The 15,252-nt window shown below is 43.2% G+C and overlaps 1 protein-coding gene across 1 annotated transcript in view; it reads left to right on the top strand.

Moving 5' to 3' along the window:
- The window catches only part of DDX54 (DEAD-box helicase 54), a 32,379-nt gene extending 24,822 nt beyond the window's left edge, over positions 1 to 7,557 (top strand). Inside the window, 3 exon segments of the mRNA XM_018561742.1 lie at positions 1,131 to 1,235; positions 5,260 to 5,354; positions 7,084 to 7,557. Coding sequence (XP_018417244.1) covers positions 1,131 to 1,235; positions 5,260 to 5,354; positions 7,084 to 7,340 — 457 coding nt within the window. The 3' untranslated portion in view covers positions 7,341 to 7,557.
- The last annotated feature ends 7,695 nt before the right edge of the window (positions 7,558 to 15,252 follow it).

The raw sequence follows: 15,252 nt of genomic DNA, 5'->3' as shown, positions 1-15,252 counted from the left end.
TTTGTAGATTAGGGACCACACTATAGAGAGGGACCTCGACAGGTCAGTGTGGCTTCCACATTAGATTTGCTACGAACAACTCTGCTTTTAATGCATAGTGTTAAAGGAGTGCTGGCTATTTCTGGTTTAGCAATAAAAAGCTGACAGGCGTTCTAAACCTTCCCCTACTCTACTAATAAATATCTATTTTACTTTTAGCTGTTCCCTCACTTTATTTCTGCTAAAACCATTGTCACTGTGACAGATAGGAAATCTCCGACTCTGGACAGCAGGAAAACATGATGGCGGTTCTAATCCTAGCTTACTCTGTCCATATAAAAACTACCGTACTATATGCATTTTATACAATATCTTAAAACAAAACCATAATAAAACATTATCCAGCACAATTTCTTTCCCAAAAAAAATGCATATTCATATGTAGCTATTCGTAGTTAGTCACACTCAACTAGACTTATGTAATGTTGAAGATGTTTCAAAGCTTCTGCATGCCATTTCTTCAGTTCTAATGAGTGTCAGGAAAATACCCCAACATTTATATCCACACGGGTTAAACAGACATCTTAATCTAATCACATGGAAAGGCAGATGCTGATTATCTAAGAATGTAACTACTACTAGCTATACAGGTGAAACTCGAATAATTAGAATATCGTGCAAAGTTCATTTATTTCACTAATGCAACTTAAAAGGTGAAACTAATATATGAGATAGACTCATTACATGCAAAGCAAGATAGTTCAAGCCGTGATTTGTCATAATTGTGATGATTATGGCTTACAGCTCATGAAAACCCCAAAACCACAATCTCAGAAAATGAGAATATTGTGAAAAGGTGCAATATTCTAGGCTCAAAGTGTCCCACTCTAATCAGCTAATTAAGCCATAACACCTGCAAAGGGTTCCTGAGCCTTTAAATGGTCTCTCAGTCTGGTTCAGTAGGAATCACAATCATGGGAAAGACTGCTGACCTGACAGTTGTGCAGAAAACCATCATAATTATGACAAATCACGGCTTGAACTATCTCATATATTAGTTTCACCTTTTAAGTTGCATTAGTGAAATTTAGAAGTGGGTCACTTACTGTTTTTTGTACATATTACATGTGTGTTTTTGCCTTTCCATTCAGGGATCGTAAGAAAAAAAAGTTTGTGGGAGCTGGAGGACATGAGGATAAGAGGAAAGTAAAGACAGAGAGCGGACGTCGTATCAGCAGCTCTTATAAGACAAACATGTATCCTTTCTATGGCTGATATTGTTAGTTTGTTGAGAAATTATCTTTCTACATTGGTAAATCTCCTTTACTCAATAGATTTCAGTGCATTTGTTACAGTTTTTGAAATATAGCATAATAAACTAAATTGCTTAGATAAGCTTAAAGTGAGACTTCTGTTCCCCATGGCCCCTGTGTGTGTTGTAAAGTAGCCACCGCTCCAAGCTCGCTCCCGTGATGGACTACAATCTTATGTTTAGTTTACTCATTTGTAGTCCATCACAGGAGCGGGCTTGGTGCGGGGGCTACTTCACAACACACACAGGGACCATGGGGAAGAAAAGTAGCCACCCTCCAGAAGGAAGGACACTGTCAGCACCAATTCAGAGATGATTTGAGGATCTACTGCTGAGTGATACACAAATAATAACAGTTAAGGTACTTGAATGCATTTTTAAGATGTAACTCCTGAGTTTAGTGTCACTTTAATAAATAGCAATCTTGGAGAGGAACTACTGCACTCCTTACCGGAACCCGTATGTACAAAGAAGGGTGCTGGTAACCACGGAAGGCGCCGTGTATCATCAGATATATAGAAAATGTTACCAGCACCAGACTGTCAAATATCATCTCGGGGCCACGCAGGGTCCCTGTCATCATTCATATTTAAACCTGATGAAGGGGACCCTGCGTAGCCTGAAATGTTATTTGACAGTCCATTAAGAAGATGGATTATTGACACTAGTCATAGGTGTGCTGTAAACATTTTCTATATACTTTAATAAATAGGTCTCGGAGAAACTGTACTCCCACCTCCCCAATAAGTTGCAACTTTTTTACCATTTCTAGATCCACAGGGGTGTGGAAATCTTTTTTAAAAACTACTTGTCCAAGGACTTGTAGGTCCAAGGGGGCCCGATCTACTTCTCCCTCATGACAATCTACTTGTCCTGATGCAAAAAAATGAATTTTACCCAAAACCGTATTTAGCAGTGCGAAGAAGAGCTTCTCATTGGTCAGTGGCATCAGGTGACCGCACTGACCAACGAGTGCTTGCAATTTGTGAGCGAAATTCAGAACACATGGAACAGGTACAGATAGTACACCCATATTGACGGCTCCCACACTACACTTAGCTGTGCTGCTTGCCCGCTGCCGGGCTAAATGTAGAAAAAAAACTACTCGCCTGAAGCCCGAAACTGCCTGTGTGAGGCGATAGGAATGCCACACGCCTGATGCACACAGCTGATCTTGCCATAAATTCATCTGCTGATATTTGATGCCGGACACATAGAATTCTCCTTGTAGTGAATGAGGTGGATCTAGATGTTGTCATACTCATTGATGGACTGTTTTTAGTATAAATGCTGATTGAGTGCTGTATATTCTAGCTGCTGTGCAGACTTGTTTGTATAGCACTTGCAAGAAAATAACATCCACAGATGCTTGCTTTTAAGTGTAACTGCATTTGATGCTAAGGAGAGTTTATACTTTTGGTGGAGTACAAACTCATATGGGAGAGTGCACAGCGCGTGCATGGGCCTAAGTCATAAGATTTTACCAAGTTGCTGCGCAAACTTATTGACGAAATGTGGCTGGATCAGGGATAGGTGAGTCTGAGATAGGATAAGTGTCGGGGGGTGCTGGTGTCAGTGGACGCTACAATTCCAAAATGACAACAATAAGCCAATGACTATGCAGGAATTCTATGTGGGGTGTAAAACATGGTCATAGCTGACAGAAAAGTCATTCCCAGGGTGAATTACTTTTACAGAATGGATATCTTCCAGGGCATGTGCAAATTCAAAAAAAAGAGTGAAATGGTAGCAATATCCACAGCTCCCTTTTATAAGAATGTGGAAACAATAAGGATAAGGACAAAATAGGGGTACAACACTTAACGAGATTGATTAATCTTGTGCTCTCTGTGGGAGTTGTCTCTCATTATGGTGTAGCCATTCCATCACTCATATTGAAGTTTCAAAGAAACGTGTCACACTACTTGCTGCAATTCACAGCTACGCTGAGTACATCATGGAATAAGGAATCTGAAGTATTGAGTCTCCAATTAACCGCCAAATATTTAGCTTGGCGTCATTGAATTTGAGCAGAGAAATCCATAAATATGGGTATTTTAGCATTTTAAATTACACTTTGAGTTTGTTTTTTTGCTTGCCAACTGCAAAACAACTTCTCTGTCTTTGTAATTGAGCATTTTGAGCAGAAATGGCCTAGGTAGAGCACCTTGGTGGTGAAGGGTGAGTGATACTGTTGTGCTTGAATGAGGGAGAAAATTATCCTTACGGAAAGTGTTAAAGGAGAACTATGGGGTCAGTGTTTTTCCCCATAGTTCTCCTTAGGGTAACGGGAGGACACAAACTAGCGTCCTCCCGTTACCCTAAGCTCAGTATAACGCGAGCTACAGCTCGTGGTATACTGAGACGCCGCAGCCGGAGATGACGGGATCCGCCCAGCTGCGTGAGTGACAGCTAGCTCTGCCTATCTAGAGGCAGAGCCAGCTGTACCCGCCCCCTCCCCCGTCCGTTCCGCCAGTCAGCGCTGGCAGATCGGAGCAGGGAGAGGGGAATCCAGCCCCTCCCCCTGTCACGGCAGAGAGCCGTGACAGGATCGAGAGGTGAGGGAACGCCGGTATGTGTTCGCTCACCTCCCGATCTACTGAGCCGACCTGTGACAGTCTCATTGTCCCAGGGCGGCTAGAACTATGAGGTGAGTGGAAATCACTCATCTCATAGTTCTCCTTTTAAGCAACCACTGTTCAATAAGGTCAGTAGGAGCTGTGCCCTTTACTCGCTCTGGAATCCCTTTGATGCGGAGGTTGTTTGTTCACTAATGGTTTTCCATATCTTCAATGATAAAATCAGAGTTGGAGATTTTATCAGTGGTTTGCAAAACCCGCTTTAAAAGGGTCATCTTGTCCACTAGGGAAGTAAAATGGATTTCTAGTGCTGTAGTTTGCTCCCTCATTTTCTGCATATCATATCTAATTAAGCACACCTCTTATTGATACTTTGGAGCTGATCAGTAAGGGTGGATAAGGAGGCATTGCATGTATGGACAGCAGAAAGGATATCTTAGAAAATGATTGGTCTTTAGAGCCAACTCTGTCAGCTGCTCAGTCAAAGGGGTAGCAAAAGCTGTTCTCATGGATTCCATGGTGGTAGTGGAGGCTGGCCCTTTAAGAATCCACTGTTGCTGGTCCTCCTCGCATTCGTTGTCCTCTGTAGAGGATGTTTCCGAGGATTATCTTTTGCTGGGGTGTGCTTGGGTATTTTTCCAGCTTGACTGATATGTCCCTCTACTTTTCCTGGGGAGCACGGTGTGGGAGCCATCCACAGCTATATTGAGCCTGCTTCACTGTGCCAGTTGCCTCTTCCTTGCTGTCCTTGCCACATGAAGAAAGACAGCCAGGGGGGAAGAGATAGCAAGCAACACATCTTCCTGAAGCAGAATTCCTGTGCCCTTTAGGGCTTATCTGTGCCCTGTGTTTCAGACACCTCCTTGCTCCCCGAGTTCCAGCGTCCATCCGTGTCCCATGCCTCCTTGCACTCAAATTGAAACACCAGGACCCCGTGGTTACCCCTGTCTGCCTGACATTGTGACATCTTGTGTCTGGTTGCCCGCTTGCCTGAAACCCGGACACAGCTCATACAGGACTCAAAACCCAGACTGTCCGGGTGAATCCTGGACAGGTGGCAACCCTAGCTATGCCCCTGGTTGCTGCAAAAGGCAAGAGCCCCCTCTCTGTTCTCAAGCCCCCTGCTGACCTAGTGGGCTCGGTACAGGAGGGCTGGCTCTAGTACCCCCCTCCTATCGGCGACCCTGCCTGAGGGCCAAAAGTTACTGGCCCATGGGCTGGTACTTTGAGACCCCTGAAATAAAGTATAGACCTGCAGCCTGTAAATACCCTAACCCCTGTATCTTATTTTGTAGCAGTATTTTCTATTTTTAGCATCTGTGTTTTCTAATTTTGTGTAACAAGGTAGGTCTGCAAAAGAGTGTGCGTTTGGCCCTTTACATTGTGTAGATATGAGGACTGGAAGAAAAAGTACAAGATTGATGATCAGGACTCTGAGGAAGATGAAGGCACACAGACCGGAAGGACACATAAGAAGGGAAGAGGTGGGTGTTCAGCAGTAGTACACCTTCAGCTCAACAGTAGATTTTATTGCACTGCTATTCCTAAAGAAAGGGGAAATAAAATATTACAACAAATTATAAACAAGCTTGGGGGTTACTTGAGAGTTACTGTTGACTCTCAAGCAACCAGAGACTACAGTTATCCGTCATCTACCGAACCCTGGGGGTGTTGGATAACTGGCAATTTACTGTACAAGAATGCATTATGCTTTCTGCCCTAGAACACTAACTACCCAACACTTGTCCATAGGATTCACTGGCTATATCTGGTGCAAGCTGAGCTATATGCTGCCAAGCAGAGACTGAAACAAGAAAAGTATATGTGCTCATATTAAAGTGGACCTTTACCCCCTTTGACTAAAAATCCCATCAGCATACAGCTCTGCATGCTGATATAAAATCTTCTTGCATTCATTGGCTAAACAAACATTTTTTTATTTTACTTACAATTTATTTTTTTCCCCCCACTTCCTGGTCTGCTTTGGCACAAATGATGTAATCATGCCCAAGCATTACATTCTGGGAGGGTTACATCAGCAGAGCATTGATGGGAAATCTCATGAGATCTCAGAGAAAGGCATTTTCCTCCCCTGAGATGATGTGTATGGTCACATGTCCTCGTCACATGTGCCAGAGTTCCAAGAAGTAAAGGGAGATCTAGTATCCTGCCCTTAGTTACAATGGCCACTGTCCAAAGACTGGGAAAGAAAAATAAGGTATCCAAGGAATAAAAAGCCGGCAATTATCTAGAAGCATCGGTTTGTAGATTGTCATTACTAAACATTTCTAAAGGTGCCTTTGTTGTTGTACCTAAACCAGTATTTATAGAGAAACGAAAATGAAGACTTACAGGTGTGGGTAGCCACAGGAAGAGCCCACCTCCTTAGAAAGCATGCATGGAGATCCAGCTACAACAAAATGGAGCTAAGGGGACCAAACATCCTAGATATTGGAGTGATCACTATATGGGCTAAATGGCTAAAATCCAATTAGGAGACAGAGATTATGTGCTTGAAACGTATATAGGGGAATTGTGAGAAGTCTAAACGCTACCCACAAAGGGTGAGCTAACCACTGGGTAAAAAATGTATACATAGGGCCAAACCTCCCAGAGCACAGCAAGGCAATGACGGGTGGAAGGACACCAGAAAAGGCTGTGTGTAGTCAGTGGGGCGGGGCCAATGACAGCAGGTCAGGCCCCTGTCCACCATACGGGGAACCAGTACAGCCCAACTGCTCCACTCCATATTGGGGAAACCATAGAGGCCGGGACTGAAAGATATGTGGTAACACAATGTGGAGGGCAGGTCCAAAACTCACATTAAAAATACAAATAAGAAATTATCAATAGTAAAAAAAAAAAAAAAGATCATAAGGTTATAGTATAAGGTTATAACGGGGTCACATTAAAGACTGTAGTTAGAATGTACATATGGTACTAGGACACTGGGAAGATTCTGATTTATACTACACGACTGGCTAGTGTATGAGCACAATGTGATCTGGCCTGAAGTGTTTATTCACATAACATCTCTTAGACCCAATTGGGTACCGAAGTTGAAGGCTTCTGAAGACATACTTTACATGCTGGGTGTTGCATTTTTATTGTTTTCACATTTGTGCATGAGTGGGCCAGCTGATATTTCCTAAATGTAGAGCTCCCCAAAGTTTAAATGTGCTGCTTTTCTAACATTTTGTGCATTGTCAACAGGTAGACGTGGTGGCCCTCAAGGTGGGCCCCGTACAGAGACACCAGGCCCCCGTGGCCAGGTCCGCTCTGAGCTGCGCACCAAACAGCAGATTCTCAAGCAGAGAAGATCACAGGATAAACAGCGTTTCTTACAAAGCGGAGGAATGAAAAAAATCAAAAATAAAACAAAGCAGAGAATGCAGGATATGAGGAAATCTGCTTTTGGCAGAGGGAAGAGCAATGGATTTAAGAAAGGAAAGATGAAGAAAAGATCTTGATGCTTCCAAGCATGTTGATGAGCTCCTGCAGCGGTAACCAGAACACCACATAGCTCATTTGGAATAAACTTGCTTGCTGTGCAAAGGAACACTACGTTGGTCTGTATTGGACAGGCATAATAAATGGATTCCTGATCCACAGCTTGAGCATTTATAACTTTGCTCAAATAAACAGACAAAACCTTGGCAAATTTTAAAGATGATTTATTTATCTTTCGATAAAACCAGTCTTTATTCTGAGCGATGGAGGCCAAACAAAGGATGTATTGCAGATATTTCTCCATCTGGATTGCATAACATGGCAAAGACAACACACTGCTATTGTGAATGTATTTGAACTTTATTAAATACACTGGCTACATTTTCAGAGTTTTTTTATGTTTCATTTGTCATTTCATTATTTTATTACTAATATATTGTAGTATTCTGGGATTGCGGTTTACTTTGCATAGTGTCAGTTCACAAAATATAACTGGGATACAGGGGCGGACCTACCGGCTGTGCGGCCACCCCAGGGCCCACGGCTAGGGGGGCCCACTGACGGGGGCAGCACGATGCAGGCTGAGCCGGCGCTGCCGTGGCATACGGCAGGCCGGGCAGAACAGAGGCTCCGTGCTGTCAATCTGATACCGGATCTCTATCCTGATGCGGGCACTGTGTCACATGCCTCGTCCCCTTCAGACCATGTGGGCGGGATGGTGTCGGACTCTGGCAGCGCTACAGTATATAAAATAAGTCATTGAGTAGGTGGAAGGGGGCCCAGGAAATGCCAACAGTGTGCTGTGTTTTCTTTTAGAGAAATGGATTATAATAGGGAACATTACACTGTAAAGTTCCCTATTATAACCTATTTCTCTATCCCAGTGTTGAATTAAATATTGCAGTCCAGGGGGTTGCTAAGTGCAGGGTCCAGGAGGTTGCAGAGTCCAATTCATATACTATTCTGCATTGCTTTATAATGTATTGCTGGGATTTGTAGTCCCTCTACAGCTGGTGGTATTCTGCATTAAAGTGTAAGCTCCTATTTACAGAGAATAATGTGACTGGCTCAGTGTTTTCTGTACAGCACTGTGATATATGTCAGAGATATATAAATGTATAATAATAGTGTGTGACTGTGGGGTGGCATTAGAGTGTATCTTAGGTCTGCCACTGCTGGGATACTATCTGCTTAACTATAATTTGTATAAGAAAAATATAGTGTACACACACACACGCACTTTTTATTTTATGGAAGTGATAACAAAAAAAACCCCTGTTGTAAAAAGACTCAATTGTTCACTTGACTCTTAATATTCCTCTCTTATTGCTCCCCAAGACCTATGGCAATGCATTGCACAATTGATGGCTAACAAGTCTGAAACGACTATGAGAAATGTGAAAGAAGTTGCTCTCTATTAGGCTATATTTCTCCTATATATATTCACAGTTCTGGATGCACAGTTGGGTAAAAAGGAATAATGTGCATGGCTCTGCTGTCTGTCCTTTTTTATAAAGGATAAACTTCCGAATATCTAGATTTGTCATAACTAGTAAATAATATCTACGTTTACAAGACAATATTTCACATCCTATTTTATAAAAGGCTTATTGCTTTTTGTTGCCTTCATTCACCATAGCGTGGCTATACGCTTACTTTTACTCACTTTTCTTTAATACAAATGCATAGTTCACTGGATGAACCTACAGATGGACAAAAACCTATTGTATTTGATGATAAAGTCTGGAATATCGCTGTCACAGGAGGCTGAGCGGGGAGGTGCGGGAAGAGAGCTTGGTCTCCTGACAGCTGACTCCTCCCCCACACCACTCGGCATCCTGACTCTTTTATCACAGGAGCAGGGCAGTGCGGGAGGAGAGCTTGGTTCCTGTTACGGCTGTCTCCGCACGCTCGGCATCCTGAAACCTCTCCTTCCTGCTGGTCTTGGTCCCACAGGGATGCACAGAATTTTCAGCCGTTATGGTACTTTGGGCATTTTGCCCAAAGTATCATTTTTAGCCAAAATGTTTCAGCAGCTGAAATTTTGGTGCTTCCCTATTCCAAACAGTACCAGCTCTCTTAGCTATGCTTTCCTAAACTTCCTGTTCAGAACAAGATCACAAGGGACAGAGCAGCCTGCAACAATTTTCCATCGATTAGCATGGAGAAGGGAGGAATGACGGAAGGAGGGGGAGGGGAGTGGCATGGCTTGCCTTGCTGTGTTTGTAAAGACACAGCTTACTGGCACACACAAGGGAGCTCCATAGGGCCCTGCTAGGGGAAGAAGCCACCCTAAGGATATCAGGGCCAGTGCTCAGGGGACCAGCTGATTCTGCGGGAAGCTAAAACTTTTAAACATTGAGAAGCAGCATCCATCGTGAGGGATTTACTCAGCATTTGAAAATAGCATTAAAACCTTTAGACTTTTTAATATCACATTACTTTTAAAAAGTGTGGGTATCTGCACATATGTAAACACTGCCTATTTTTTATCTTTTTAATAGAGTTTGGAAGGGTTAAAACCTGTTAATTTGGCGATGATCTGCCTTCCTGTCCTGTAGGCACAACAAAGTGAGGGGAAATGCCATCTTAGACAGTTGTTACCAGAGCAAATGTGCTGAATGGAAAATTTTCCCCTCTGTTTCTGTTCTGGTGACAACTCCAAATTAAAAAAATTTCTTTCACTGTCACCAGGACAAATAGAGTAAATCTGCATAACTGACACAGACAACCATAAAACATGACAGGGTTTTTAACTCCTCACAACGGTACCGAAAACCAATGTTCATGTCAGAAAATCACAGCTGTCCTGTGCATGCTTCCCGTGTTTCCTCAAGGAGTCTAATAAGCCCTCCTATACTTATCTTCTTTCTATTTTGTGCAGAAAAAGGACAGGGGTGGGTCTGAAAGGTTTAGCAAAAGAAAACTGGGCAGAGCGTATACTACTCCATACACCAAAATGCTACACTGGTGTGAAAAAGAAAGTACACCCTCTTTGAATTCTACGGTTTAAAAGGACATAATAAAAATCATCTGGTCTTTAGCAGATCTCAAAGGAGAACTATGGGGTTAAGGCTTTTCCCCATAGTTCTCCTTAGGGTAACGGGAGGACACAAACTAGTGTCCTCACGTCACCCTAGGCTCAGTGTACCGTGAGCTGCTGCTCGCGGTATACTGAGACGCCGCAGCTGAAGCAGATCACGACAATTATGTCTGGATCCGCCCAGCTGCGTGACTGATAGCTGGCTCTGCCTATCTAGAGCAGGGGTAGCCAAACTCCGGCCCTCCAGCTGTGGTGAAACTACAAATCCCATGATGCATCTCTCTCCAGGAGTCATGTCTGTGGCTGTGAGAATCTTGCAATGCCTCATGGGATTTGTAGTTCCACCACAGCTAGAGGGCCGGAGTTTGGTTACCCCTGATCTAGAGGCAGAGCCAGCTGTACCCGCCCCCTCCCCTGTCCGTTCCGCCAGTCAGCGCTGACGGGGCGGGGAGGGGGGAATCCAGCCCCTCCCCCTGTCACAGCAGAGAGCCGTGACAGGATCGAGAGGTGAGCGAACGCCGGTATGTGTTCGCTCACCTCCCGATCTACTGAGCCGACCTGTGACAGTCTCATTGTCACAGGTCGGCTAGAACTATGAGGTGAGTGAAAAGCACTCACCTCATAGTTCTTCTTTAAAACTAAGTACACCCTATGATTTCAATAGCTTTATGAATCACCTTTAGCAGCAATACCTTGAAGTCATTGTTTTCTGTATGACTTTATCAGTCTCTCACATCATTGTGGAGGAATTCTGGCCCACTCTTCTTTACAACGTTTATCTCCTGATGTCTAAAACCATAGAATTCAAAGAGGGTGTACCTTCCTTTTCACACGACTATGTATTGTCAGCCCACAACGTAGGAGGTAAGTGTATTATTTGTCTGTACAGGCAGGGGTCTTTAAAGGGATAAAATATGGTGAAGCGTGCATGTATTGCAGAGATGGCACTGCATAGTTTTGTTTTTTATTTTGCTCTGAAATAGATTTAAAGCAAGACCCCAAACCAAAAATTTAATATATTACAGCTTTTTTTTCTGACTCACATTTTTTATCTTGTCCATTAAAGGAGATCATATACTTTTGGGTTGTACTGCCGCAAACAGAAGGATTGGACACTGGCAAACAAGAAATCTGTATGCCAAACCAGGATAGCCCTTTCCCATTCCAAGCATGTTTTGTGAGTGTACTAGTAAGTATGGACGTCTTTTCTTCAGCTCTGCATTTTTTTTTCCGGTCAAGAGTCTTTGCTATTTACTGCTTGACTGCTCTCTACATAGCAGCTATCTGGAGCGGCCTTTCCTCTGCCTAGCTTTTAGAGTTTTGTACCCAGACCGAATTGGACTGCATGTTGCTTGACTAGCTTGGAAGTGACATTTGGGCACTGGGTTTCACATTAGGTGCTTTTTAGACCTTCTGGTAACAGGTTAACAATGGAGTGCTTTCCAGTGCAGCGCAATTGGCATTATTTCTGCGCTTGCCCTGTCTCTGAAGACTCGTTCAGTCAGTAGGCCAATAGGGCTGAGCATTGGAAGCTAACTTACTGCTGGATCACAGTGTGCACTTACATTTCCCACTTTCAACTGGGTTTAGAGCAGAGAATGTCAAGGGTAAGGGATTAATAGCTGCCATCCACTGGGCAGAGTATCGCCACACGCTCCACTCTCCTTCCCGCCAGTCATTGTTGAGAAAGCATCACCCCACTGCTCCGCCTGCTTTGAAAAAAAGCCACTTGGAACTCTGTTCTCTGGTCCATGCCTATTGCCTGTCTACGGTGGCTTTGGTCACCTCTAGTCATCCTCACCGGCTACTAGTTGTCTGGGTTTCAAAGCTTCTACTGCTACAAAGATCTTTTCCCGTTTAGGAAGGAGTTTGTTATTATAGTTTATACCCACTGTAAACCTGCAAGTGACGCATCTAAACAGGGAAGTAACTACACCAATAGAGGTAATTCTTCCATTAAGTCTTTTACTGACTAACAGATAGAATCCCTCTTAAGACTCAGTTGTTAGATGTGGTGGTTCTGCCCTTCGCCTTATTCTGGTGATGACCTTAATTTGTCAAACTGGACTGAAATGGGTGTAAATTCCACAAAAGGGATCTCTCCACTGTGGCAGTGGACCCCTTTCCGATGTGTGCGTGTAGAACAGATGTTGAAGGCCTATACTTCAGCTCTGATGGTCTGCTTTAAGCATCTAGTCTTGTTTCTTGTATCTGTGTGTTGTCTATACAGATGTGCAGAGCTCTGTGGTTAAGGAGCTGGGAAGCAGATGCAGTGTTCACTTGGTCTTCTAGGGACTACATCTCTTCAGACCTACCCTCAAGGATATCAATGGAGGCCAGAATGTTCATCTGCCCAAGCATAAGAAGTCTGATAGGTCAGCTGGGTCCCATCCCTCTCCTTCACCTACTATCTATGACGTGTTCTCCAGTCACCCGCAAAATTGAAAGTGAGACACGCTCTAAAACCTTAGAAAAGCGTTCAGCATGATGGCAGAGTGAAAGGTTTACAAACTGATTCTTTTTACCCTCTACCTTCCTGTGCCTCAGAAGAGATTCACAGACATATCTCTCCTGTCATGAGATCTACTCAAGGAGATTCTAGCCCCTGTGCCAGTTTGAGCTGTGTCTCATTCTGGGCACTTTTCGCTTCCCCGGAGAAATTGTTCTTTTTTCATTAGGACATGTAAAGCCATCAGCTGTGCTCGGTATTCATCAGATACACCATCGCTGTCCCGCTCTGGAGGGACACTGAGCTGAGCTGTCAGCTGAGACCAACACTGGCTGATCACTGCACTACCAGGGCTCTGACTTAACAGTGTCACCCTTGCACAGCTAGCCTTCCTCAGGGTGTTTGCCCCTCTGTGGAGAGAACAGTTGTCATGAGCCCTAATGGACAACTCTTGCTTGTTGGACTGAAAGCCTCCAAGATTCGTCTGGATCTTGTGTAGTCAGGTGTCTGCACTGTAAACTGTGCATCATACGCAGTCAATTCTAACCAGTCTGGTTCTTCAGTAGAAGGATCTACAAAAGTTTGGGCCCTATGTACCTTTCCACTTGTCAGAGTGTTATCTGAGGCACCCTCATTTCCCGTTTTTCCATGACCAGGATATAGTTTCAATTTCCTCTCTGGACCCAGTCCCTGAAGAGTTAATTCTCCACATTGCCCACACTAGGCTGTGAGGTTTTTCCCTGTTCAGATAGACCAGTTCTATGTAACGGTCTATGATTGGGGTTCCCCCTTATGTTGTTTCCGTCTCACAAGTGCGGGTATTCTTGGTCTTCTGGCATCACACTCCCACCTACCTAACTTTACTTCCTACCAAGTAGGGAGGGGGGGGGGGTCAGCCTTATCCCATGCCAGCTTCAGGTGTTAGTCCCTTGAGCGACTGTTACACTATAGGAAGTCCTCAGTCTGTGCAGTCATGCCCTGCCTACAGAAGAAAGCATGATGTAAGCACACCACCCCTCTCCTTCTGTAAGTAAGGAGTAAACGTGACCAGAAGCTATTTCTACATAGGGAGAAAATAACAGTGCTTGGTGGCATAAGCCTGTTCACCTTTAAATGTTTTTGGGTTTAGATACATTTCAAATGTAATTGATTTAAATAATTGAGACAGAAAATATAGAGGCCACCAGCAGATGGCACTAAAGATTCTTTTAATTATTAAGATACAATTTATTTTTATACAGATATGAAAAAGCTTTTTTGACAGACATTTGTTTTTCAGAAAATAAGTTATGTACATAGCAGTTTCGACAAACCAATTAGTATAAAACCAATGGTCCAATGCTCCAAAATGATTGCTCTAACTATGAGATCAGAAATGACTGTTTGTTAAGGAGCAAAATCATTTTCAACATACTGATGACTGTGCGATTCAGAATAAAAACGCTGTCGCGCTAAAATAAAAAAATAAAAAATATAAGCCCTTTGTTTGTAGAGTCAAAGAGAAATACAGTTAATTTGCCATAAAGTGTTTTTTAGCCAAAACCTTTTTTTAGTTTTGAAAAGAGTAAGGAATGGTTATAACTGTAGTTGGATTCATTTATTGCTGTCTGTTACGACAGGAAGTGAGGTGAAATCGTCCTAAAAAGACACATCAGGAAGTGGTGGAAATGTTTCCCAAAGTGAAGGGAAATCCTCTTTCAGACAGTTGTCTCTGGAATCATCTTGACATTGAAAGATTTACCTTCACCAAAGCTCCCCAGGACAAATGGAGAGGGTGAAACACAGACCACACTAAAAAGCCAACAGAGTTTCTAACTCCTCACCGTTCTAAAGCTACAATCACAAAACATACTGAAGGGAGGGAATTTATCAAAACTGGAGCAGACAATGAGGAGAAGCTGAGTGTGTGCTTCTTCTAGAATGGCTTCACTGTAATAGTACTAAGGGGCTCGTGATGCTCTCACAGAGTTTATATTTTCACTACTGACACAAACCACATCTGGCTGGATTGTAGATTTTCTCCGTACTATACACACACCAGATGCTGTTTGACGTTACATCTGAAATGTTTTGTTTGTTGTTATACAAATGGCCATTGATCTGTTTGCCATTGACAGTGGAATTCATTGTATAGAGCTTGACCTTACCGTGACCACATGTCGTCTGTAACATATGCACCAATGCTCGTTACTGTAATTCTAATCTGTCGGCTCTGTCAGTTAATAAACAAATTTAAGAAACAAAAACTGGAGCAGACAAAATGTGGAGCAGCTGTGCATGGCAACCAATCAGCCCCTCACTCTCATTTTCAAATCTTAACTGAACAAACTGAACAGAGAAGCTGATTGGTTGCTCCAATTTTGATAAATTCCCCTCACTGAGCATATTATACACTCTTTAACCTTATAGACTTTATATATACAAAAAAAATAATAATATA

The sequence above is a fragment of the Nanorana parkeri genome, unplaced genomic scaffold, assembly GCF_000935625.1.
Source record: "Nanorana parkeri isolate BGI_ZX_2015 unplaced genomic scaffold, ASM93562v1 scaffold540, whole genome shotgun sequence".
Taxonomy (NCBI): Eukaryota; Metazoa; Chordata; class Amphibia; order Anura; family Dicroglossidae; genus Nanorana; species Nanorana parkeri.
Note: the sequence above shows the minus strand (reverse complement) of the source record. Positions and strands in the feature narration are given on the sequence as shown.